General features: G+C 39.1%; 1 protein-coding gene across 1 annotated transcript in view; it reads right to left on the bottom strand.

Annotated features, from left to right (window-relative positions):
* Exo84 (exocyst 84) overlaps window positions 1–26,820 on the bottom strand; it is a gene marked incomplete at its 3' end in the record, with an annotated part of 128,718 nt that overhangs the window by 94,430 nt on the left and 7,468 nt on the right. The window contains 1 exon segment of the mRNA XM_068228187.1: window positions 25,461–25,616. Within this exon segment, the coding sequence (XP_068084288.1) occupies window positions 25,461–25,616 (156 nt within the window).

Here is a 26,820-nt window from a genome sequence, read left to right on the forward strand (position 1 = left end):
CCTATTAAGGATGATTATTGAAAATATTTTGTATGTTATGTCTAGGAGCGAGATTCCCCTGTAGTTATTAGGGTCGGTTTTGTCCCCTTTTTTGTGCAGAGGATGAATGAGGGCTGTTGTCCAGTGTTCTGGTAGTTCTTCTTTAATCCAGATAGAGACAAGTTGTTGATGAAGGGCAACTTTTGCTGAGGTTCCTGCATATTTCCAGATTTCCGCAAAGGTCTGATCTTCTCCTGGCGCTTTGTAGTTTTTTAATTTATTCAGAGCTTGGTAGACTTCCTTTATTGTGGGGGGATTGATGTTTTCTGGTGATGTTTTTATCGGGGTGTTGGTGTCCAAATGAAGGAGTTCTGTAGGTTCCTCACAATTTAAAAGCTTGTTGAAATGTTTAGCCAGAATTTCTGCATTGTCTTTATTGTTATGGGCCAGCTTACCATCTTCATTCTTCATCAGTAGGGTCGGGGGTTCATATTTTTGGAGCTGCTTTCTGAAGGTTTTGTAGTAGTCCCTTGATTTAGTTTTACTGAACTGTTCTTCAATTAACTGCAGGGTGTCCTTATGATGTTGTCTTTTTATTCTTCTTAAGACTTGGGTAGTTTCTTTTCTCTGTTTTACTAGCTTTTGATAGGATATTTCTGTCTTTTGGGACTGATGTAATAGCCATGCCTGATGTCTTTTCTCCACTGTTTCATCACATTCACTGTTCCACCATTGGTGTTTTTTACGTGGTTTAATTGGAGCTAGGTCTTCTGCAATTTGTTTAAGGTTGTGTACTAAGTCTTCAAGTTTGTCTGTGATTTTTATTTTTTCAGTTGCTTTCTGGTAATTTTTGTTGTTGATTAGCTGGGTAGGATCTATTTTTCTTTTAGTTTTAAGGGCTTGCTTTTGTTGTCTCCTCTGGGGAGTGAGTTTCATTTTAATTTTAACTACGTAGTGATCTGAACCTGTGTCTATTCCTCGGAGGACTTTGACGTTATAGATCTCTTTGTGGTGGCATTTGTCCATGCAGACGTGGTCCAGTTGCCATTCTCCTTTAGTGTAGTCAGGGTGTTTCCATGTTTTGAGTTTTTGAGGTTTCCTCTTAAAACATGTAGATTTTGAGATTAAATTATGGTTTCTACACAGGTCAACTAGTCTCTCTCCATTTTTATTTGTTTTCTTGTGTGCTGGCCATTTTCCGATGATGTCACGGTATTTTCTTTCTCTGCCTAGTTGAGCGTTGAAGTCGCCTATTAATAATTTTATATGGTGTTTGGGGATGTTATCTATGGTCTGGTCCAATAGGTCCCAAAATTCTCCTGTTTCCTCCTGGTCTTTTGAGGAGTTGTTTTTATCATTAGTGGGAGCATGGGCATTTATTATAGTATAGATTTTATTAGATGCCTTTAAGGTGAGCGTTGAGAGTCGTGGAGACTGTGATCTGAATTCTTGAACTGAGTTTATTATTTTAAGGCTGACCAAAAATCCTGTTCCAAATTGTGGGACATTCTTCATCACTCTCTTCCCGGGTATACCTTTATAAAGTCTGTACCCTTGAGATTCCAAGGCATCCTGGTCAGTGTTTCTAATTTCCTGTAATCCCATGATAAGAATTTTGTGTTGGTCCATTATGTCGGTGATCACTTTTAGTTTACCGGTTTGCATGAGTGAGTTTATGTTGTGTGTAGAGAAGTATGTTATCTGCTTTGATTTGATTCTTGATTTTGTCTCATTCGTGTATGTAGTACTAGGGTATTTCCGTGCCTCCGACTTCACGGTATCTTTCAGGTGGCAGCCCACCGTATCCGAATGCTGCCTTCTCTGAACTCTTGGTTCAGCCGGTGGAGTATTCCTTAAAAGACCTTCCATGGTTGACTGTCAAGGTGTCACCTGTGTGGGACTAGGTCCCGAATTACAACTCTGGATGTGATCCAGTGAGGTGATAATGAGGCCGCTCCTCTGGAGTACAGACGCCTTGTGCAGCCGCCCCTAACCTGGAGAACAGACGCTGCATAATGGATTCCAGTGGCATTTCCTCCACTGTGGGGACCATCACCCCACCCAAAGGGGCTCATTCGCCCGAAGCCGTTGGCCCCCTTAGGGAGTCAGGTTATTTCCCGCCGCCCAACACTCGGCGTTGGCAATTTTACAGCTGGGTGCCAGACCAGCAAACCCTCCTCCTTTCTCATTCCGGACTTGGGACCGGACAATGGCGGAGTTAATATTTTGTTTTATATGTAAGCTTTTGTAAAACCTTCCCCGATCCGTTAAACTGCCATTTTGTCCTTACCATGGCCATTACCACGCTCCCGTCTCCTGCTATACACACTGCGGCTTGCTTATATTAAATGCCATGGATATCTGCACGCCGCTGGCCCCTCAACCTCTCCACAAAGTCTGTGCCCTCAAAAAGATGATGGTCCAACAATATTCTGCCGCCTAGCTTTAATGTTTCAGTGCCCCCACAGCCGCGCGGCGCTGTGCCGCGACTGGGTTTGAGGATGGGCCCCCTAGACCCCAGCGAGGACGACATGTGCACGGCGAGCCGGAGCTCTCCTCCCGGCCAAGGCTGATGTGCGGCGCACGACCTGCTACTTGCCCGCAGCCTGTATATCTTCACCGCGGGCGCGGCGTGTTTCAACACCACTGCTCCCCTCATGGTGCGGGCGAGCGGTATCTCAGGGTACTTGAGGGGTCCGAGCGGCCTCTCCTGGACGCAAGCGGCAACGGCCGATCTGGCCATTCAACTTTGTCTACATCAACTACATGGACATTCCAGTTCGACATTACTACCTTCTCTTGGATTTTTCTGCAATACCTGGTGGACTTAGAAATTTTTTTTTTCTCAACTTTAAAAACTAAAGTTTATCTTCTGAATTCAACTTCTACAAGCATAAAGACTTTACTTCACCTGCAACAACAAAAATTTTGAAACTGAATCAAACAATATTAAGAAAATCTTAAAAATACTTCTGCAATTAATCCCCACATCTACATCAAAACTTGGACCTAGTTTTCAAACAAATTTCATGTGTCACCCCTGGAGGAACATTTGGGGGGGGAGGTCTGTACCGGGCGGTACACCTCCACGCCGCTAATTCAAAAGGTGCGCCAGTTGAAACTCCTCTGCTGGAGGAAGTCTGAACTTTATTGACGGTATTAATTTTCTACTTTCTCAGAAGATGTCACTACCAGTAAATTTTGGAGTTTTAGAACTGTGTCATTTTTGATGTGTTTTTGTTCTGCTTGAAGTAAGAAGTGTGAACTCTCTCTTCTAGAGGACACTACTGAAGAACTACAATAGTGCACCCTAGTGCGAAGAAAAATAACTGTTCTTTGGAGAAAATTTTATTTCAAAAGTTTGTTCTTTGTTAAATTTCTTTCAGTTATTGGTTAAGTTGGCAATATTACCCCTTTCTTTCCCCTTGTTTTAAATCTAGCCAATCCCGAATTTCTGAAATTAATTTTCCACCAATAATGTGTTTCTTCTTCATCTTGTGTAGGGGTTTCTCTTTATTCTCCAATAAAGTGATTGTGGGCGGGTGTTCTGATTCCCCTAACGCCTAGAACCTTCCGCGAGAGTATATAAACTGCTGATTTTAGGGTCTCTGCGCCACTTCTGTTCCATCTTTCAGTGTGTAAAGTACATAGCAGGGGGCGGGAAGCGCCTCTTTCTTCTCCAGCTGTTCAACACCAGGTAATGGCCTCTTAATAACTTCTTTTCTTGCTAGGTCGGCAGTTTAACTCTCGGGGCGGGTTCGAAGCGTTTCCACTATGTAACCTTTTCCTAAAATGTAACTACTCTTTTCATCTATTCTCTTTTAAAGCTGCATATTGGGATAGAGAGTGCTAACCCTCTCAAGCTCCCACTCATATTGTTTTGAGGTGAACTTATTTTCTCAACCTATTCTTCGTTAACGTAAAACAAATTGTTCTTTTCTAAAGTCACCTCTGTTGTATGGGATTAGCCCTTGCATTAGTGGCCTAGAGCCACATTAGGTTTTAAAAACAAGTGTATTAGGAGTGCAGATCGCCTCCTCTCTAATTGTTATTTTAGAGGTCATTTAATTACCCCTTTTCATTTAATAGACCTCCATAGGTTGGGTATTTTACCCCTGTGTCTATGTCCAGTGAGGACAACTTGAAGGTGGAGTTTGGTGTGGCCTTTGAGAGGCTTAAAGTTGAGAGCGAGTGGCTCGTTTTTGAAAATTGAGTGTTGTATGCCTCGTGGAGGCTTTTCAGTGTAATTTGGAGCAAGGGCTCCTAGGCATGAATGGGGTTTTCTGCCCCTCTGTTGAAACTTGTGTTTGGGGTAAAACTGAGCTGATTGCCTAAGCATTGTGAAGTCAGGGCGCGAAGCCCAAATCCTGTAAATATTGTAACTTCCCTTTTGACTTGCTACTTTGTACCTGCCATGCTTGTTATTTCTTTGTTTTTGAAAAGAAAATATAACCTTGTTAAATTTTAAATTAATCTTACTTTCGTAGCTTGAGACCCGTTCACACCCGCACCTTCTTTCACGCCTAACTACCACAAAAACACGGTAACAATAATGATGATAATAATTTATTTAATGTGTGCAAGAGATAGTTACAAGTTCAATTTATTTTAAGTATTAATATGTTAATAATAATACTACTACTTCTGTAATATATGTGGTTTAGTTACAAGATTAATATTTCTCAAGTAATAATGTTATTAGAAGAGTTATGTATATATAAAACAGAGTCCTGTAAATATGTAAACGACATGATGAATGAATAAATACTACTACTACTACAGTAGGAAACTCACAATTAAAAGCAATGCTATCATATGAAATACTCGATCAAATGAGAAACCACTCATTTTCTCGCTTTTAACGAACAGCAGCACGCTGCTGATCTAACAGTCCAAAGTTCCAGAGCTGGAATGACCTGGCCGCAGACAGCCATGAGCCGTGAACACACATTTATTTTCAAGGGAAGAGTGGAGAGTCCCAGGGCAAAAATTATGCCCTTTTACTGTCTGTTTCCTAGGAGTACCTGATGAGTTGGAAAATCTCAATTCACTACACTGGCGGGGGGGAAATCTGACTTAGAAGTAAATTTTTCCTTCAAGCCAGAGGAGAAACCCCCTCTTGGCTGCTAATTTGGAATAAAAAGAATGTAGAATTTAATAAAGTGAAGAGGAAGAAGCTTTTCTTAGGAAACGGCTGATTTCAGGGTTGAATTTTGAGTTACTTAGTGAATTGTGGTGCTATAATTTGGAATAGGCCAAAATTGTAATTCTAGACCAGGTCTGCCATTACTCCGTTAACTGTGCACACTGATCAATCTAATCAGCACGTCAGAGTAGGGTTCGAATGGCTGGAATACTACGATGAACCAGAGTGTTACGTACCAGCAGTATCAGAAAACATATGAACCAGAGGAATAGTATGCTAGAAAGGAAGTTATCTAACTCCCGTGATGTTTCCCGCCAATATTCAGGCTGGCTGTTATACTCTAATCCCATCTACCGGAGATGAGTGGGAGCATAAGAGACAAAGAACATCACAACAAACAATGGTCAATGTAATCTTATTGTTGATCAATTTTATGAGCTTTCGATATTATAAGCATTTACATTTAGTTTACTTCCGATTCTCAAATACCACTCTTATCATAGTCGGTACGGTAAAACTGTATAAAACATAAATAATCAGAAATTGTATTCTCTATAAATTCTGTTCTGTAGACCAATAACATACGTATTTAAGAATTAAATTTTAGGCGCCTTCCCCTAAACACCATTTCATCCAGGGTGAATAACATTATTTATAGCTCACACTGTAGTTTCTTATTCCCCAACTCTGTATACCGATTTTCATTAAATTATGTTTAACCATTTTCTCATGGCTCGGTGTTGATACAGACTTAGCAAAAAAATACAAATTCATGAATATCTCTTATCATAGCCAGTACGGTAAAAATGTATAAGACATAAATGATCGTAAATTTAATTCTATATAACATTAGTTAGGTAGTGTTTATCAATAGGACCACTAATAACATAAATATTTAAGAATTAAATTTTAGGCCTTCCCTTAAACTACCATTTTGCTCTGCGTGAATAAAATTATTTATAGCCTAGATTCTAGTGGTTCATTCCCCGACTTTATATACTGATTTTCATTAAATTCATTTCAGCCATTTTCTCGTGATGCATGCACATACGTGCATACCAACAGACAGAAATTACAGAAAAGTAAAGAATGCATTTCCTTGTTACTGTGGACACGACCGATATATAAATTCTGAGCAATGTACAGACAAAACTCCTATTTTAAATATATAGATTTAAAAAAATGTATCACACTTCCTGTCCATGCAATGACCAGCTTGGTTGGTAACCACAGGCATTATAGTGTCGTCGCTTGGTGCTGCTGCGCCACTATTTATCGGTTCGAGTCCTGTTAGCTGAATATTTTTTTACTTTCTAAATGTTAGTCGGCAGGATACTAGAGGTGGTGGTATACACTAGAGTCCATGCCGAAAGCCCTCTTTCGGTGCTCATGTGGAGTAAAGGTACATGACGCTGTTCATGGTAATTCAACCGTTGAATGAGAATATTAAGGACTTTGACTTCATAATAACTTAGACTACAAAGTATTTACACTAAAGTAAGATAAATGCTTGCTGTACCATTCTAGCATTGTCTTGGAAATAATAACGTAACTAGTTACTAAATAAGCAACAATAAATTGAGTAATTAATAATATATTTACTGATCCTCCGTCATACATCTTAACAAAACTGGTGGCATTCATTATGAATATAAACTTTACTTTTGCTCTTGTGCGCATCTTCAACCTTTTTACTTTTTATCTCAATACATACTTCATTAACTGTCTTGATATGTGTAGATTTCTGCCCTAATTCTTTTCTTGGCTAGAAGTTTGAGTCATCCTTCCATAGACTGGTTTGATGCAGCATTCCATGCCACCCGATCCTGTGCTAACCCCTCAATTTCTATGTAACTGCTGTATCCTACATCTGCTTTAATCTACTTGTCATATTCATGTCTTGGTCTACCCCTACTGTTCTTACTGGCTACACTTCCCTCAAAAACCAACTGTACAAGTCCTGGGTGTTTTAAGATGTGTCCTATCATTTTATCTCTTCTTCTGGTCAAATTTAGCCAAATAAATCTCCTCTCACCAATTCGATTCAGTATCTCTTCATTCCTTATTCAATCTACCCATTTCACCTTCAGCATTCTTCTGTAACACCACATTTCAAAAGCTTCTATTCTCTTTCTTTCCAAGCTAGTTATCATCCATGTTTCACTTCCATACAATGACACACTCCAGATTAAAGTCTTCAAAAACATCTTTCTAATCCCTACATCAATGTTCAAAGTGAGCAAATTTCTTTTCTTAAGAAAGGCTTCTTCGCTTGTGCTAGTCTGTATTTTATGTCCTCCTTACTTCTGCCATCGTTAGTCATTTTACTATGCAAGTAACAATATTCATCTACTTCCTTTAAGTACAAGTATGAAGGATGAGTTCTCCACCTAATCAATACTTTATTTTACATAGTGTCAATAATTTACATAAAAACAGTACCGGTTTCGACCCGTAAATAGGTCATCTTCAGCTGTTAGAGAACTTACTTAATAGCGACTGTACAGAATAAACAATACTAAAATTAAAACTAAACAAGAATGCCATTAAATAAACGTGATACCACTATTCTAAAATTACTTAATATTAGCATATATACATATGGTACAGTTTAGGGGTTAAACCCTTCAACCCCATAACTGTACCATATGTATATATTTTAAGTATTTTTTAGAATAGTGGCACTCACTAACGTATTTTTCAGCAGTGATATAGACTGGTATAAGCTATGTGTCCGTGAACTGGTCCCTGAACCTCTTATTCTAAGGAACACGACACCCCCGAATATTTTCGGCACAACAATGCACTTCAAAGATCTCATAAACCATTGGACATAATAGTGTCTTTAACACAGATAACCTGACATCTGAATACCAGTGATTCTTGATCAACTCCAAGAACTGTATCCGATTCCAGCCTCAATATATGTAATATCTGAAAACACCCTTAACCCCAAAACTGTACCATATGTATATATGCTAATATTAAGTAATTTTAGAATAGTGGTATCATGTTTATTTAATGGCATTCTTGTTTAGTTTTAATTTTAGTATTGTTTATTCTGTACAGTCGCTATTAAGTAAGTTCTCTAACAGCTGAAGATGACCTATTTACGGGTCGAAACCGGTACTGTTTTTATGTAAATTATTGACACTATGTAAAATAAAGTATTGATTAGGTGGAGAACTCATCCTTCATACTTGTACTTGAACTATCAATACAGACCATGAAACTAATAGATTATAGTACAGTAGAAGTCCGTTATAGCGAGTACGGCATATAACGAGAACTCCATTATAACGACGACTTTTTTCGGTCCCTTCAAAATTCCTATATTAAACTGTGTATCGTCCTTCGGTTACAACGAGAACCCTATCACTGGCGCATCCGTTATTACGAGCGATTAAGCGCGCGTGATTTTTTCCGTTACCATTATTTATGCACCCCAGCGATGATATTGCATGCGATCGATTACCTTCGGCATCGTTTCCTCGCTATGTGCACTAGCGATTTCTATCGTCGACATTCGAAGGCGATGTCGGAGTCGATTAATAATATCCGTCGACAGCTGTTCCGTAAAGAAAATTCGAAATGAAAGAGAGCATATTTTCGTAATAAATGCGTAAATAACGTGTCCGATAACGGTTGTTAACTCGTTAAAAATTAAGGCTGACTAAACGACCGCTTAATTTTGAGGCTAAATACTGCAATTAAGTAAGAATGGGATACACCTCGAGATATGGCAGAGTGCTTAATTGATTTCATAGGTTAGTTTGTATTTTGTCGCGTCTGGTTAAATGACGGAAAGGCTATTATGAAAATTTATAGCGAGAAAGGTATAATTTCTCTACCGGCGCTTGAAGTGTGTTTTCATCGTACGTAGGATACGTGACGCTGTTTGAATAAGAAAACTGAAACGTTTGCAATAAAATGCGATCGATCATCTTCGGTACGGTACAGTTTTCTCACTTTGTGCATTTGCGAGCTCTCTCGTTGACATTCAAAGGCGATGTTGGAGTTGATTAGTAATACCCATCGACTTCTGTTCTCTAAAGAAAATTCGAAATGAAAGAGTATAACACGTTTTCGTAATAAATGCGTAAATAACGTGGCCGATAGCAGTTGTTAACTCGTAAAAATAAAGACTGAATAAACGATATCTTAATTTTAGTGTTATATACGGAAATTACGTAAGAATGTCATACACCTCAAGATATGGCAGAGTACATCACTGATTTCAGAGGATATTTCATATCTTCTCGCATCTAGTTACGGCTATTTACATGTAAATTTTTCGCGAGGAGGTTATTTCTCTACATGCGTTTCAAATATGTTTTCATGGTAGGCTACATATACGGTTAGGTTAGGTGACGCTGTTTGAAGAAGAAATCTGAGGTGTTTGCCACAGAAATCTCTGGAGTGATACCGTATTTCTCCGAATCCAAGACTTTTTTTCTTTTTTTCTCGCAGAATCTCATGTGAAAACTCAAGGGTTGTTGCATTCGCGGCGTAACAGTGAGTTAATGGATATCACTGGCAACTACCGCGGTAACCACGCTGCTTCTTTTCACACGCGCACAGAACTCATTGACAATAAACGACCGCCTCTTTACTACACATCGCTACCAGTTGTACAATGTACAGTACCTGTGTGTTTCTCAAATCTGCAGAATGGCATCAAAACATGCGAACCTTCGAATTCTTAGAAAAGCCATGGCTACTCAGTGGCAGAGTCATAACGCGTCTATTGTACTTGACGCTTAGCAAAATTAAGGTTTATAGACAGCAAGAATATTTTCGTGATGGATAGTCTTATTGTAAAGATACGTGGAAAAGGTATTGCCGGCAAATTTTCAACGGGTTCTAGTCGATATTTTGATGCCAATTTTAAGTTAATGTTTATTAAACACTCGGAAATGTAGAATAATTGTGCAGCCGCAAACAAAAATACGGCATAGGCTTAACTAAAGCCAATATTTGGCGTTAGCTTGAAGACAAAGAGCTAAAAAAAATGCGTACTGTACAAAAAAATGCATTCAGTGGCCCGCAACAAGGACGCTTTAAAGAAGTCGATGATGAAATTGTGAGGTATGTGCACGAAAAACGCAAGGGCGGTTGGCCATACCGTGGCGCAATAAACTCGTTCGTTGACTTTCAACGTTCGCGATTAGGCCTATACATCGCTAGCCGTTGAATTTGGTCGCACCCGACAAGCGAGACGTGCGTGTAGCGGTAGCCGGTTATATCTGACGCTGCGTTAAAATAACAGTTTTATAGACAGCAAGAATAATTTCCTGATGGATCGTTGTATTGTACAGACGCATGGAATAGGTATTGCCGGCAAATTTTCAACGAGCGCTCTTCGGTATTATGATGCCAATGTTAAGTGAATGGTCCCTTAACCCGCGGAAATAAAGAATAATTTTGCAGCCGCATAAAAAAATGAAATACGGCGTGACGAAAGTAAATGTTCGGCGTCTAAAAATAGTCTAAAAAAATGCGTAGGCCTGTATGATTTTACAAACTTCTTTTTGAGCATGATTAAAATTTTTTGAAGGAAAAAGTGGGGTTCATCTTGGATTCGGAGAAATACGGAACTATATTTTTTACAGAATGAAATTAAACATACACTTTTACGTAGTATCGGATTACGAAAAATAACAAACAAGTAAGCCGTAGTGTGGATATCATCTGCGGAAACGCAAGTTTTGAACAAACTGATTGCCGTTTCATACCGATTTTAAAGTGCATGAAGGGTTTTCCGACTTTTATGCAAAATCGGATATAACGACAATCCGTTATAGCGAGTAAATTTTGCGCTGTTACGAGTTCTCGCTATGACGGACTTCTACTGTACTTCCTTTAAGACTTCCTTTCCTAATCTAATATTTCCTTCATCACCTGATTTTGTTCGACTGCACTCAATTACTTTTGTTTAGGACTTATTTATTTTCATCTTGTACTCCTTACCCAAGACTGTCCATACCATTCACCAATTTCTCCAGATCTTCCACAGTCTCAGATAAAATAACATCATCAGCAAATCTCAGGGTTTTGATTTCCTCTCCTTGGATTGTGATTCCCTTCCCAAATTCCTTGATTTCCTTTACTGACTGTTCTATATAAACATAAGTAAAGTTCAAACTCTGAAAACAAAGTAGAAAAAGGAAAGAGTTTTACTTATAAAGTAGTCCTCTAGAGATTTATGGTTTCAGGATTTCTGGAGAAGTAAATTTCGACTGACAAGCACCTGGAAACTTTGTCTACATTACTAAGCGAAGGTTTCATAAGTTTGGCCACAACAGTTTGTGACGCCAGTTTCTGGTGATTATTACTACTAACACACTTTAAATGGTGTTCTTGCAGTCCAGTAGAGCAACCTCAAAAAATTCACATAGCCCCATAATTAGGCTAGTAAATCGTGGCTGGGGATACCTCAGGCCTCCTCTATCCAAGTGACTGATCAAGTTCATCAATAGGGATGCATTAACAAAGGTGTAAACATTATTCAAGCACGTACTGCATTGTTTCTTTTTCGGTTACACGCAACAAATAACCACAAACACTAATGCCTGCGAAGCTGTTACCAAAGTGACACACACTGATTCAGGGGGCTCACGAACATCTTCCAATAAATCAAATACCATTGATTCCATTAGTGGAGTCTGGAAGAAGACATTGAGGTAGAAAATTGTAAATTTTGCTTGTGCATAATGCTAGCACCATTGGTGAACAAAAATACCGGATTTCAGAATTCTCTTTACGGAATCCTGAGCAGCCCGTGATCAGTCATGTCACTGCTCCCTCTTCCATTCTTATAGCCCTAAACGTATCTTTAAAAGGATCTCTTGAAAGGCCTGTGTCAGCACAAAAAAGTAATTGTGTAGAAGATAAACTGTGCCACTCATATGTGGATTTTCTCCTCGTTTACGGCCGGATGCCATTCCCGACGCCAACCCTATGTGGGGGCATGCAATTACTACTGCGTGTTTCTGTGGTGGTTGGTATGGTGTTTTGTCTGCATTTGAAGAGAAGTGTGTTTGGAGAGACACAAACACCCAGTCCCCAAGCCAGAAGAATTAATGAGACGCGATTAAAATGCCCGTCCTGGATGGGAATCGAACCCGGGGCCTCTGAACCAAAGAACTCAACGTCGACCATTCAGCCAAGGAGTCAGACAGTAATAATAGCTTGATGTGTTTCTTCTGCAAGTCTTTTTATTTTAATTAATAATGGGAGTTTTGGAGCTTCTTGTATCTCTTCAACATATTGGCAGAAACTGTTGCATGGTGTTGCATGGCTGAACCGCACGACTTAATTCTCCATCACAAATATATTTTTTTTTAACATGGGAGTATTTGTTCTATTCTTGTCCGTCACGAGACAAATAACATACGTAGAATATAGCCTTCAAAACCTGCTGAACCAGGAGGAGAATTCATTTCCTTGTAATGCCTTCACCATGAAGTAGGCAGGCGGATTTGTAAATTTCTTCGTCATACCATGAATTACAAAGCACAGCAATTTGTTGGCGAGTTGAGAGTTTATAATACCAATATAAATGGTCCGTTATTGGACATTATAAATTTTCCAGCCAACTCATTCCTGGTTGCCAGCGTTTCACCCCCGTGTGCTAGGCTGGGCTCATCAATTGGTACCTAGCACACCTACCAAGACGCTGGCTAGTGCATACCATGGATGCCACTGTGTAGGCTAATTGTAGCCACCGGTAGTGCCAATGCACTATGAGAGACTTTGTCTCATTACCAACAATTGGGGATCAAGGAAGAGGCCTCCCCGAAGATTGTGGTTAATGCAAACGGGCGATCCCTGGGCAACGGTTTAACCGGCTGATTCTTCCACAAAGGTGCTGCTACACAGCAACAAGTATGCAAGAGAACTTATCTACGCATAGTCCTTTTCAGGACAACCAAGCACGGAACACTCATCAATTTTCATTGGTCACAACTTACGGATATGTCATTTGAACATCGAATCGATTTCAACGGCTAAGAGTCAATATCTCTCACGCCTCATGCTGCAGAATACTGTAGATATAATAGCAATACAGGAGACTCACACCAAGGATGGCACAGATCTTTACAGAAGAGGAAGGACATATGATTATGATCTGGCTGGAGTCATAAATGATGAACAATACGGTATTGCTACATGTCAGGTCCCATCTCACTGACTACAAAGTAACTTATCAAGACAGAACAGCAGATGTCTTTGTTTTGGGTATAGAGATTGCCAGCATCACTGTAGTAAATATTTACAAACCTCCACAAGTCAGCTGGCCAAATCCTCCTCAGTCACCCAGTAGTGTATGTCGGTGATTTCAACAGCCATACTCATGTATGGGGATATCAGAATGAAGACGACAGTGGGGCAATTGTAAATGAATGGATGGATCTGCACAATCTTCAGCTTGTGTACAACGCTAAAGATCCAGGAACGTTCCGATCTGCTAGGTGGTTAAAGGATCATTCCCCTGATCTGTGCATCGTATCTAAATCTGGAAATAATGATATGACACAATGAAAAGTCATCAAGTCTTTCCCACACAGCCAACGTAGGCCAGTCATTATTTATTATGGTACAGAAATTCCACTACTCACCTCCATCCCACAACCTTGATGGAATTTTCAACTTGCGAACTGGGAACTGTTTCAGAAAGGTCTTGATAACACCGTTCAGTTGATTCCCCCAATTCCATCCAATTATGAACGATTTGTGCGTGCTATTAAAGTTAATACCAAAACCTATATTCCACGTAGGTTTTGGAAGGAATACACCCCCGGATGGTCTCAAGAATGCAATGTTTTGTATGTTAAATATCCAGAATCTCATGATGATACAACAGCTGATGACCTTTTGAGAGCTCTCAATAAGAACAGAAGAGAAAAATGGCATAAAACAGTGGCAGAACTTAACTTTACACATTTTAGTCGCAAAGCCTGGAACCTTGTAAGAAAACTTGGTACAGATCCAAGGCTTACAAGCACAGTCTCACGTGTGAATGCCAATGCTGTTGCATCCAGACTAATGAAGAATTTGCAAGCTAAAATTGACAAGGCACATACACGAATCGTGAGAAATGAATTGTACATAGAGAGATCCAATCTAACACCACATCCTAACTACTCAGGTGACTTCAGCATTGAGAAACTTGATATAGCCTTGAATATGCTAAAGGTAAATAAAGCTGTTGGCTTTGATGGCGTATATCCAGAGTTTCTTAAAGCCATAGGACCTAAAACAAAATTGTGGCTCATTGAATTCTTCAATGAAATTTTACGGGCTGGAAGATAACCAAAGCTTTTCAAGCAGGCTAAGATAATTGCCATCCTGAAACCAGGCAAAGATGGAACTGATGCTTCTCCCTACCAGCCGGTATTGCTACTCAGTATGACCTATAAGCTACTAGAAAGGCTTATTCTAAATCGCATTCAAGAGACCATTGATCAAACCATCCCTGTTGAACAAGGTGGCTTTAGGAAACATCGGAGCTGCTACGACCAGGTTTTAACATTGACGACTCTAGTTGAAGCTGGATTTCAACAAGGTCTCCGATCAGCTGCAGTTTTTGTGGACCTTACAGCAGCTTATGACACTGTGTGGAGGGATGGCTTGATGTCAAAGTTTATTGAAATCATTCCATGTCAAAAGCTGGCATTTCTAGTGAACAACATGCTCTCTGACAGACCCTTTAAGGTGTTTCTGACCGGACAATCTAGCAGATGGAGGACTCTAAACAATGGCCTACCTCAGGGATCAGTTCTGGCCCCCATTCTGTTTAACTTGTATATTCATGATATATCAGACACTGACTCATTAAAAATCCAGTATGCAACTGAGGTTACTGCATTCCATCTAAATAATAAGGAAGCCCATAGGAAGCTACATGTGACTTTTGACGGAACCGAAGTACCACATAACTACAATCCCAAATATCTAGGAATCACTCTGGATCGGTCCTTGACATTCAAACAAAGTGCATCACGTTATTTAAGAAACTTGGCTCCAGATTGAATCTACTCCGCAAGATTGCCGGAAGTAGCTGGGATGCGGACGCCAATACACTACGCACTGCTGCACTTGCTCTTGTGTATTCTGCTAGTGAATACTGTGCTCCTGTATGGCAAAACAGCATTCACACAACAAAGATTGATGTCTATCTTAATGAAGCCATGAGAGTTATCACTGGTACTGTTAGATCTACTCCCATTCAGTAGTTACCTGTCTTAGCTAATATTGCCCCGCCAGATCTCAGGAGGAAAGCAGCTAAGGTAAACTTGCTCAAGAAGATCTCTTCTCATAAGAACTCTCCCTTGTATGATGCCCTACAACACCCACCAACAACTCGTCTGAAATCACGCAAATGACCCTGGACTGATTTTAAAAGTATCAGTTCTTTCGACATGACCTCTGAGTGGCGACAATGTTGGCATAAACATCCACCAAACAACGCTCACTTGGTTCAAGATCCAGCAAAGAAGGTTGAAGGATTCCAACTGCCGCGTCAAACCTGGTCGAAGCTGAACCGAATTAGGATGGGTCAAGGGAGGTGTGGTTACATGTTGAAGAAATGGGGTTTCCATTCATCTGCTGAATGCGACTGTGGAGCGGAGGAGCAGACAATGGAACACATTGTTAAGGAGTGCCCACTTCAAGCATTTAACGGTGATCTGAGGCTTCTACACCAAGTGACTCCGAGTGCTCTGGACTGGTTGTCAAATTTGGAAGTTTCCATTTGATATTAGATTTTTTGTGCACTTGTAAAGCCATACGATATATATATTACCAACAATTGATGCCTGCTTGGCCATCAGGCGATACAGATGTTGATTCCCAAAGGGAATCTGAAATATTTGTTCTGAATGAGTAAATTTATAATACCAATATAAATGGTCCGTTATTGGACATTATACATTTTCCAGCCAACTCAATCCTGGTTGCCAGCGTTTCGCCCCTGTGTGCTAGGCTGGGCTCATCAGTTGGTACCTAGCACACCTACCAAAACGCTGGTCAGTGCATTCCGTGGATGCCACTGCGTAGGCTAATTGTAACCACCCGTAGTGCCAATGTACTATGAGAGACTTTGTCTCATTACCAACAGTTGATGTCTGCTTGGCCATCAGATGATATAGTTGTCGATTCCCAAAGGGAATCTGAAATATTTGTTCCGAATGAGTAAATTTATAATACCAACAATATAAATGGTCCGTTATTGGACATTATAAATTTTCCAGCCAACTAGGTGTGCTAGGTACCAACTGATGAGCCCAGCCTGGCACACGGAGGCGAAACACTGGCAACCAGGAATGAGTTGGCTGGAAAATTTATAATGTCCAATAATGGACCATTTATATTGATATTATAAATTTACTCATCAGGAACAAATATTTCATATTCCCTTTGGGAATCAACATCTATATCAATTGAGGGTTTATTCCAATTTCCTCTTTATAGACTCCGTCTGCTTCAACAAGTCCATAGAATCTGTCCTCTTCATTATTATAGAGCAGCCACACTTTTAACTGCCATTTTGTCGCAAATAAGAGCGCAAACTTTCTTCAGATCATTCTGCTTGCAATCTTTCCTTTATTGATCCTGAAATACCTGCTCCAAACTTCATCACTCCTGGAGACTTATCTAGTGTACTATGTGAAGGTGATTATATTCATTCTGATCTCTGTCCATATTCGTAATATCTCAGAGAAGCAATCTGCTAACAAATACAATCCCATTTGATACTTGTTTTCACTGGAAAGAAGTACAGTACTAGCCTATTTTCTGCTATTTCATTCTGACAGTACTGGGGCCATTTGGTGCTGCCACCTACCGTTGATATTTGTAAATGCACTGTTTCATTTAGTGCCATGTTAAAATGTTGTAATGAGCAGGCAGTATAAGCAGCCATCAGGTGCGTATCGAACAGGCAGTGGTAAGTGACTGGCAGAATTGAATATAATGCATTCAAGAACTTCTGAGACTTACCTTCGAAACCATTCTCGAGTTCACTATAACTTTTAAAAGTCGATGTAGGCCTAATTTACATGGTACAGTACAAGATTTCCAGAAACTGACTACGAACCAGAGACCAAATTACAATGCAAGATTAAGAAAAGAAGGGATTTTGCTATCATGCTGGGCGCTTTTGTATCTAACGTGCTTTATTTTATTAGATGAGAGAATTAAAAACTACTTGTGGTCAATTGTTGTTTGGCTTCTTGATTTATCAGTTTCATTTTCCGTATTGACCGTTATCGTAAGTTATAGATGAGAAAGGTCGAGAATACTCATAAAAAAGCAGCATATTACAGTATGATTTATAGGACCTTCAACATACCATTATCAAGAACTGACTTTAATGAAGAAATACGACTAATTCATGAGATAGCTAAGAATAATGGTTACAAGAAAGAAATGATCAACACCATCATTCAGAAAATCAAGTCCCAACCAAAAACCAGATTAACAAAAACAGATAAACCCAAGAAGGACTACGCACTATTCACTTTCAACAATGAACACATATACCCACTAACTAAAAAAATTTAAAAAATACAACCTGAAAATAGCGTTCAAAACATCACACAACAGTACTAATATATTACATAATACCAAGACAATCAATAACACTAATAAATATCACCACTCAGGAGTATACCGTATCAAATGTAATAACTGTAAAATAAGTTACATAGGAATTACTGGTAGGAATTTTGCAATCAGGTACAATGAACACGTTAATGCTGTGAAACACGATCATTTTTCTGCAATAAGTCAACATATCGACAAATATAAACATAATTTCACGAACATTGAAAATGACATGAAAATATTTAACATAACCCCAAAGGTCCCTTACTCAATATAATGGAAGAACTATACATATCACTAGACCAATATACCAACCCTAATTACAACATAAATGAAATCACAGAAAAAACCAATACCATATTCAATAAAATTATCCCCGCACTAAAAAACTATTATCTTAAAATAATCAATAAACAACATCCAGCACGCGCCAACACACAGATGATCGACACGCCCAACTCTACCCCTACCCCCACCACAACTACTCCCCTCATCCCTCACCCCTCCATTCCCCTTACAGCAGCGGACACTAACACCAGAAGAACACGACACAGTGCATGCCAGGCAGACAAAGCTAGCGCATCACAACCACAATAGCAATCTTAAGTACTCTATATTAAACACACACAAATAGGCATTCCTCAGACTACAAATTCTTAATTTCATTTTTTGTTTCTTACAGACACACATCAGCATTTATAGACCAGAGAAGACCCACAACTCCCTGCATTTGACACTCACAGAAAAGAAATTACATTCTTCAATACTCCAGCCATATTCAACCGCAGCTGCACACATCTACCTCGGACAATACATCAGACTTGTTATTAATGATTGATAAGTCACCCATAAACTAATGAATAAGCATAATATACAGCAGAAAGAAGAGCACCTCTTACAAAAAAAGCATAGACATTCTCCATATCATATTGAAGAAAATCAAAGAATGAAAGACCGGAAACTTACTCCAAAAAATTGTTTCCTATTTATTGTAACGGATCTTATATGAATCTGCACATTTTAAGATGACATTCTACATGTACTATATATATTTTTAAGAGTGTTTATGTAACTGTACTTTTAATAATAGTCCATTTATACGATTTTCACATCATACTGAAGAAAAACAAAATACTGTACCAGGAAAAGTTCGTGGGTTTAGGGCATGAGAAGGATCTCAGGTAGTGGTAGTTGATTTTGGAGCCGGTACAGAGCAGGATAGAATCGCAGGGCGAATAATAGATGGTTATACCTTTTCCAAACAATTTATTAATAATGTTAAATGATTCATCACCCTGCAATATCAATATAGGACTCAGATATTTTGTTGAAGTCAAAAATGTTAACGTAAATCTTCTTGAATTCAGTTCGTGAAAATAAATAAATCTCACAGATCCTATAGTCTTTTGTGAAAACACGAAGTGTCAGTTCTTCACCTAAAGTCTTTCTAAGTATTAATTCATGGAATGAACACACATTTATAATTGAAAATTGCAATAAGAATTTAAATTTCTGTTGAAAGTTTCTCAGTTTGATAGCCTTGTAATATAGAACACTTGAAAATCCTAGTTCTTCTATGTGAAATAAATTTATCATTAAAAGATGAATTTTGAGAAATGATGAAAAAATACGAAATATCGTCACACGCAGCACTGAGTAAACCACTGCTCAAGATTGATAAGAAAAAGTCAGTCAGTTTGTGACTACTCACTTAATAAAGAAAATTTGGCTTACAAATGTTGATGGGAATCTGGAACATTCTGCGGGGTGCGGACGAAGACTCAAACTTGATGTTCCACGAAGAAACCACGATGACGTCCCTCGATGGGTACCATAGATGAGATGATGTTGAAGGTAGCTGAATCTTGTAGAATTTCATCAAGATTTCCGCTGCTCGTGGAGGTGATTTTAGCACACGGAACGTTCGTTTGGTGCAAGTAGTATTTACAGATGCTATCATTCACTGTTGAACACAGTTCAGTTCGTGTGTTAATTTTATGACATTAGGAATGATTACAGTCCTTGCTGCATAAAACACTATTTTAAATCGTCACTGAGAACGTCCACAAATACACAATTCAAACACTTGAAAAGTTACGTGTAATGTTTCTCATTACCGTCTCTGACCACAGTCTTTGAATCGTTATCCTAGCAGATAGCACTGACTTTCTGGTGGTGATAAAATTATATTACTTTAGAAAAAGTTCTTAATATTCACCAGGTTTATCACGGTAGTAAGTCATGACCTAATATGACACATAAATAAAGAGACACAGTTCAAGGATGTACTGTATTAGAAAAAAATGAGTCTTAGAGTAGTTAGAGTTATTGTACACGACAGTTTCTGTTTATTGTGGTAATTTAATATTATGTGAAATTAATTAAGTCTACACGTCATGTTCTAGTTTGTGAATGTCCAATATTTAACTTCATACTTCAATACTTTTACAGTACGACGGCGATTGATTATCCCATAATTTCGTCTCCGCGAAACGCGACGGAAAGTACAATCTTCGAGACTGCGCTGACATACTGTAAGAGGGTCAGTCTCCCCTCTGTCTCACTCACACACACATACTGCACTGCTCTGCACTGTACTGCTAGACTGTACTGCTGAACTGAACTGAACTGCTTGTTAGCCTTGACCTAGTGGCATATATATCTGCGCCAGGAGGGGTGGTATTCTGAGTCATGTGACCGAGAGTGCTCGATCTTCTTAAACTTTATATTGTTATAATTCAGAAACTACTGGATAAATTGCTTTGAAATTTACAGGATTTTACTTTTACGATGTCTGCTACAATTTAGCGTTGGTCCTGTTCAAATCGGTTGAGGCGTTAAAAAGTTATTTCGAGAAATATCTCTAGGGGAGGCAAGTTTCAAGCGGTAGGTGACGTCACTTGGCCTCGCCTGGTCGCTCGTGGAGTCTGGTACGTACTGGAATGTTCCTTCGCTCCGCTGTTCGCATGTCGGACGGAAATCGTATGCTGAAATAAAGTTTTTTCAATTGATATGTGCCAAGACCTAGGCCTTCCTGGTACAGTATGCAAGACGAAAACTTATTCCAACATGTTTCCTATTTATTTATTATAATGGTTTTTACTTGAACTGTATATTTTAAGACAACATTTTACATGTATCACATATATGTTTAAAAAAGTGTTTACGTAATTGTACTTTTAATAACAGCCCATTTACATGATTTTAGGCCTAAAAGATTCACCTACACATTTTAGATTCTACATAGTCGAATTTACCCTGAAGTATGCTCAATTAGAAGTAAGATATATCCTATCATTATGACTATTTTTATGGACGAGGCAAATCAACTAATTTGATTTATGTGAAGGTAATGGTGTACAGCTTAGGATGACTACATGTAAAGAGTCAAAACCAGTACTGTAGATATTTGTATAAATAAATTTGTTTTTTGGCTTGACGTTATTAGATTTTTCGAAGAGTTTGGCTAATCAAAGTTGCAGAACTGAAAGAAGTTTTCACGGGAAGCTGACTAAGTTTCCCCAGTAAAACTGAATATAAAGTATCGAGATTTCGAACTCGCGTACCGGTAATTAATGTTTGATGCCGGTTTCGCGGTCTAACTTGCCTGCCTCTCATCGGAGGGCTCGGGTTTGATTCCCGGCAGGTGAGGCATTTTTACCTGGATATAAGGGCTGGTTCCAGGTCCACTCAGCCTGCATGATTACCTTTAATTGAGGAGCTATCTAATGGTGAGATGGCGACCCCAGTCTAGAGAGCCAGGAATAATGGCCGAGAGGATTCGTCACACTGAACATGCGTCTCCTCGTAATCTGCAAGCCTTCGAGCTAAGCAGCAGTCGCTTGGCAGGCAAAGGCCTATTGGGGCTGCAGTTTGGTTTGGTTTGGGAGTGTTGTAACATTATAATTATACATATTTCATTTTTGTGATGTTTAGCCAAATTGCTGATAGCTCTCATTCATTCCCGGATTTTTCGTTTTCCCATGTTCTACATTTTATTTTAATGGCCCCTCCAAAAACAGAGAATCGAGGTTCCACTGTACTCCTTAAACACCGTAAAAGTGTAATTTTCTGGAAAACCACTACCATTATGCATATGTACATTCTTATAGGGTATTTAATTCTAAATCCTGTGTGTATGCTTTATTTTACAAGACTAACAATTTACCCTTTATTTTGATGGATACAGCTTGTGCCAAAACACAGAAAACATTTTTTCTTGAAAATCTGTCAAGAATTAGGAAAAAGTACATACCCACTTTTTATTGTAGAAAACATAATTCTCACTGAACTTGGTGGGCTGAATAGGACACCATTTCACCACGTTTAAGCATCTCAAATGCACATTGTTTCTGACTTGTTCCACTTTTTTTAAACTACTTGTTCCCCAGATAAGCAAATATATAAACTACAAAAATCTCATAGATTTATAATCTTTCTAATGGAGAAAGAATTCCTGAGATAACCCTCTACATGCAAACAAACTCTCGAAATTTCTCTCCTTTTAATATTGGTATAAATTCTAGCCAACATGAAATCAATCAACTTGTAACCCAACAGCATGACCCCATCTCATTCTTTAACCCGTAGAGCGGGGCTTGCGGCTCCATCCGCACTTCAAACTCTGCACTAGGGTGAGCGATGCGGCTCCAGACGCGCGTCTGTTTTTATTTTTTACTTATCTTCAATATTAGGCGCGAGCCTTGAAACTTTCCTCACATGCTTTGGAAGGAGCTGCCATCTCTACGATTTTTTTTAAACTACGTAGTAAGAAAGGTATTGCGACAGGGAATCCCCTATTTGTTTTGTTCATATTTGTTCAGTGCAAAAATCGCTTAAGCGCCGCATCACATTCAGCCCGTGCATTCGTCAGTAGACCGCATGACTGGCCCTACGCTGTACTAAGTTCGCGATAAACAGAAGCTTCAGTGTGTTCCTTTTGCGTTTTTGAAATGTGTTAGAGTTTTATTTTGTTTTATGTTGTATTACAGTATGTTTAAAAGGGCGAGGGATATTCCAAGTGATTGTACTATTCGTGATATCCTTGAAAATAGCTAAGATGAAAGTTGTAGTGATTTCAGCTCGGAAAGTGACGATGAATCTCCGTTATTAGTAAATATTCCGGGAAGTAGCTTTTCTAGTAGTGTTCCAAGACCGGTTCAATCGGTGCGGAGTTCGAGTTCCAGTGAAAGCAGTGAAACTGAGTCTGCGAATGACTGTAATCCTGCTGCTGTACAGGGTGAATGGGATGTGCGGGGTTGTAAGCGAGCAAGATTTCCAATAAATTACAATGCTGGAATACAGGGTGAACTTTCAGATAAGAAACAGCCCGAAGAAATTTACAAATTTTTTATAGATGACAGACTTTGTGATCTTATTGCACAGCAAACAAATCTGTATGCTCAGCAAACAATTACCTCGAATTCGTTGATGGCAAAAGTGAAAAGAAGAAGTCGTGAGAGAGACTGGGTACCCACTAACAAAAATGAAATAAAACTTTTTTTTGGAATCTTATTACTGCAGGGTATTGTTCAGAAGCCGAAATTAGTCCATTACTTTTCTCGTAATAAACTGTTAGCTACTCCTGTTTTTATGAAATTATGTCTGAGAAACGATATTTCCTTTTACTTAAATTTTTGCATTTTGCGGACAATGAAGCATATAATAGACAGGTTCACCCCAAATTGTATAAAGTGAAGCCAGTTCTAGACGACCTATTATCAAAATTCAGAACCGCATATACTCCAGACGACCGCCTACCTATCGATGAGAGCCTGTTATTGTGGAAAGGTAGACTGGGATGGAAGGTATACATACCGAAGAAACGGTCGCGCTTTGGTATGGAATCTTATAAGTTATGTGAAGCTATATCTGGGTATGTGTGGAACCTCCTATGGTATACGGGGACGTAAACTGATCTGGTAAACAAAGTTTGTGGAATAGATATTTCTGAGTACACTAAGCCTTCCAAAGTTGTACTTACACTGGCCGAAGGTCTGCTGAATAAAGGTTATCTAATAGCTGTGGATAATTACTACAGTAGTCCGGAGCTATTTGACCTGCTCAATGACCTTCAGACAGATGCTGTAGGCACCGTAAGACCGAACAGAAAAAATCTCCCAAAAGATGTTATGGGGAAGAAACTAAAAAAGGGGGAAGTTGCGTTTGCTTATCGTAACAAACTCTCGAGTGGAGAGACAAGAGGGATGTGTGTATGCTAAGTAGCATACATGATGCCGAAATGCGCACTGTGAAAAACAGGAAAGGGGACACAGTAGAAAAGCCTGTCATGTGTATAGATTACAATGACTCAATGGGTGGGGTCGATTTATCTGATCAGTGTATGGTCCCGTACAGTACAGCCCGAAAGCGAATCAAGAAATTCTACCAAAAGATTTTCAGGCACTTGTTAGACATAACAATGTTCAATTCCTTCGTTATTTATCAAAAACATGGAGGAAAATTCACTCACAATTTCGTATGCACGTTATCCAGAAGCTTTTTGACAAGTATGATAAATCAACCCCTGCTGAAGCCCAGCCAGTCAGATCATTAGTGTCACTGTCAAATGACTCTTCGGACCGATTCTCGGGAAGGCACTTCCCGGATTTTAATGCCCCCTCAAAGACGAAACCCATTGCAAGCAAGAGATGCGTTGTTTTCAATGCAAATAATAAAAGAAAGGAGACACAGCACTGCTGCTAAATCTGCGATGTAGCACTGTGCCCAGCTCCTTGTTTCGGAGTGTACCACACTGCTAAAATGTGAACTGAGAGGCGTCCATTGAACGTGTATTGTGAATAGTGTCCCTAATTGTGTAAACTCGTGTGTGTGCGTGCGTGTAGACAGTGACGGCGACTGGGGGATAAAGAAATTAGAAACAAAATGGTAGGACCTACATTTGAACTGCGAATTTAATTTCTTTTTTATACGGCTAAAATGCAATTAAAATGTTATTTTTCCCCAAAATGTGGAGGAGCACTACCCCTAACCGCTAGTGTCAATGGTGTGGGGCACCATTGACACTGCCACTGCGTGTGGATATATAGCGAAAATCTCTGAGTAAAATTAGTGACTCGGCAGTTTCATATCCAGAACAAGAGAAGAAAGTACATATTCGGTGAGTACATTTTTCTCTGATCATTTTTATATTCTCCAATAGTGTAATAATAGTACAGTATAACAATATATTATAGTGCTTGTGGGACTACAATGACAGTTTGATTCGTAAATGTTTACTGCTTATGTACAAGTTTCGGAAAGTAACTATTACAATGCCCATAAGAGAAAAAACGGGATATATGAGACTTATGCGTTTGTTGCACTAAAAAACATCGTGCTTAAAAACCATTCTTTATCATGAATACGCGGTGCAGTATCGAAATTAATGTGTCTTATTGTCACAATATACAAGTAATGTTAGATAGATACATGTCGGATTGCATAAATCCAAGAATTTAAAAAAAATGATGAAAACGCCTCCCCACCGTAGTGTGTAAAGAGGAAGAGCTCGCTCCCCACTTAACGGGTTAATATAATACAGAACTGACAGCTAAAAACAAGTTTGATATTGCAGACCTTTAAAATTCTGAAATGTTTCAGTTTATAAAAAACAAACTAGAATAAATACTCCGAAGTTCTCCTGGGATAGGCTACACCTTCGCACTTGAGATTGGATGAAATCTACGACAGCCTCAAAATGTTCAATTTTACGGGAAAAGGATACGGCATATTTCCTTAGCAGTTTCAATGAACTGCATGTAATTCTGGTAAACATTCTTCTTTAATGAGATGTTTGTCTCATCTGCCAGGTTTTGTATCTTCTGTCTCTGCTGCTGTAATTCTTGGCCTCCCACACATCGTTTTGTCAGCTCATTCACATCTGGAAGACAAAAACATTTTGTACACCAGTCATAATAAAGTCAAAGCATGAAAGGTGATTTTCAAAAAAAGAAAAAAAGAAAAAACCACACACAGAGAGAGAGAGAGAGAGAGCTCAATGATGGAATTATGAAGTGTGAGCGCACGCACGCGCGCGCGCACACACACACACACATGCACACACACAAAATTGTTTCACAGAAATAAGGCAATGTATTTTGCTTGGCACTTTTTTTTTTTCTGCTAGTTGCTTTACATCGCACCAACACAAATAGGTCTTATGGCGACGATGGGACGGGAAAGGGAAGGAAGCGGCCGTGGCCTTAATTAAGGTACAGCCCCAGCATTTGCCTGGTATGAAAATGGGAAACCACGGAAAACCATTTTCAGAGCTGCCGACAGTGGGGTTCGAACCTACTATCTCCCGAATACTGGATACTGTTACAAGTGATGAAAATCATTTTTCGTCCGTATTGATACTGGCCGCACTTAAGCGAATGCAGCTATCGAGCTCGGTGTTTGGCACTTTGGTCTCAACCTAATAATAGAGCAACAGACTGGAGAGATAATTCCAGAGACCTTCCATTCAAAACTTGGCACTTACAGTAACTACACCAGTAACTACATCCATTCCATAAAAATCTTTACTGTAATAAGTTTTTTTTAAACTTTGTTTTACATCACACTGACACAGATAGGTCTTATACCGTTGATAGGAAAGGGCTAGGAGTGGGAAGGAAGCGACTGTGGTCTTAATTAAGGTACAGTCAATCAATCAATCAATCAATCACTACTGATGTGAATTTAGGGCAGTCACCCAGGTAGCAGATTCCCTATCTGGTGTTTTCCTAGCCTTTTCTTAAAAGATTAAAATGAAATTGGAAATTTATTGAACATCTCCCTTTGTAAGTTATTCCAATCCCTAACACCCCTTCCTATAAACAAATATTTGCCCCAATTTATCCTCTTGAATTCCAACTTTATCTTCATATTGTGATCTTTCCTACTTTTAAAAACACCACTCAAACTTATTCGTCTACTAACGTCATTCCACGTCATCTCTCCGCTGACAGCTCGGAATATACCACTTATTAGATATAAGAATCATTCTTGGATCCGTATTGAAAGTACATATTACATGTTGTAAAACAGTTTTCTAGTGATTGATAGCAACGTAAAATCCAATATGATTATTTACTTTATTA

Source organism: Anabrus simplex, chromosome 6 (genome assembly GCF_040414725.1).
Source record: "Anabrus simplex isolate iqAnaSimp1 chromosome 6, ASM4041472v1, whole genome shotgun sequence".
NCBI classification, from domain to species: domain Eukaryota; kingdom Metazoa; phylum Arthropoda; class Insecta; order Orthoptera; family Tettigoniidae; genus Anabrus; species Anabrus simplex.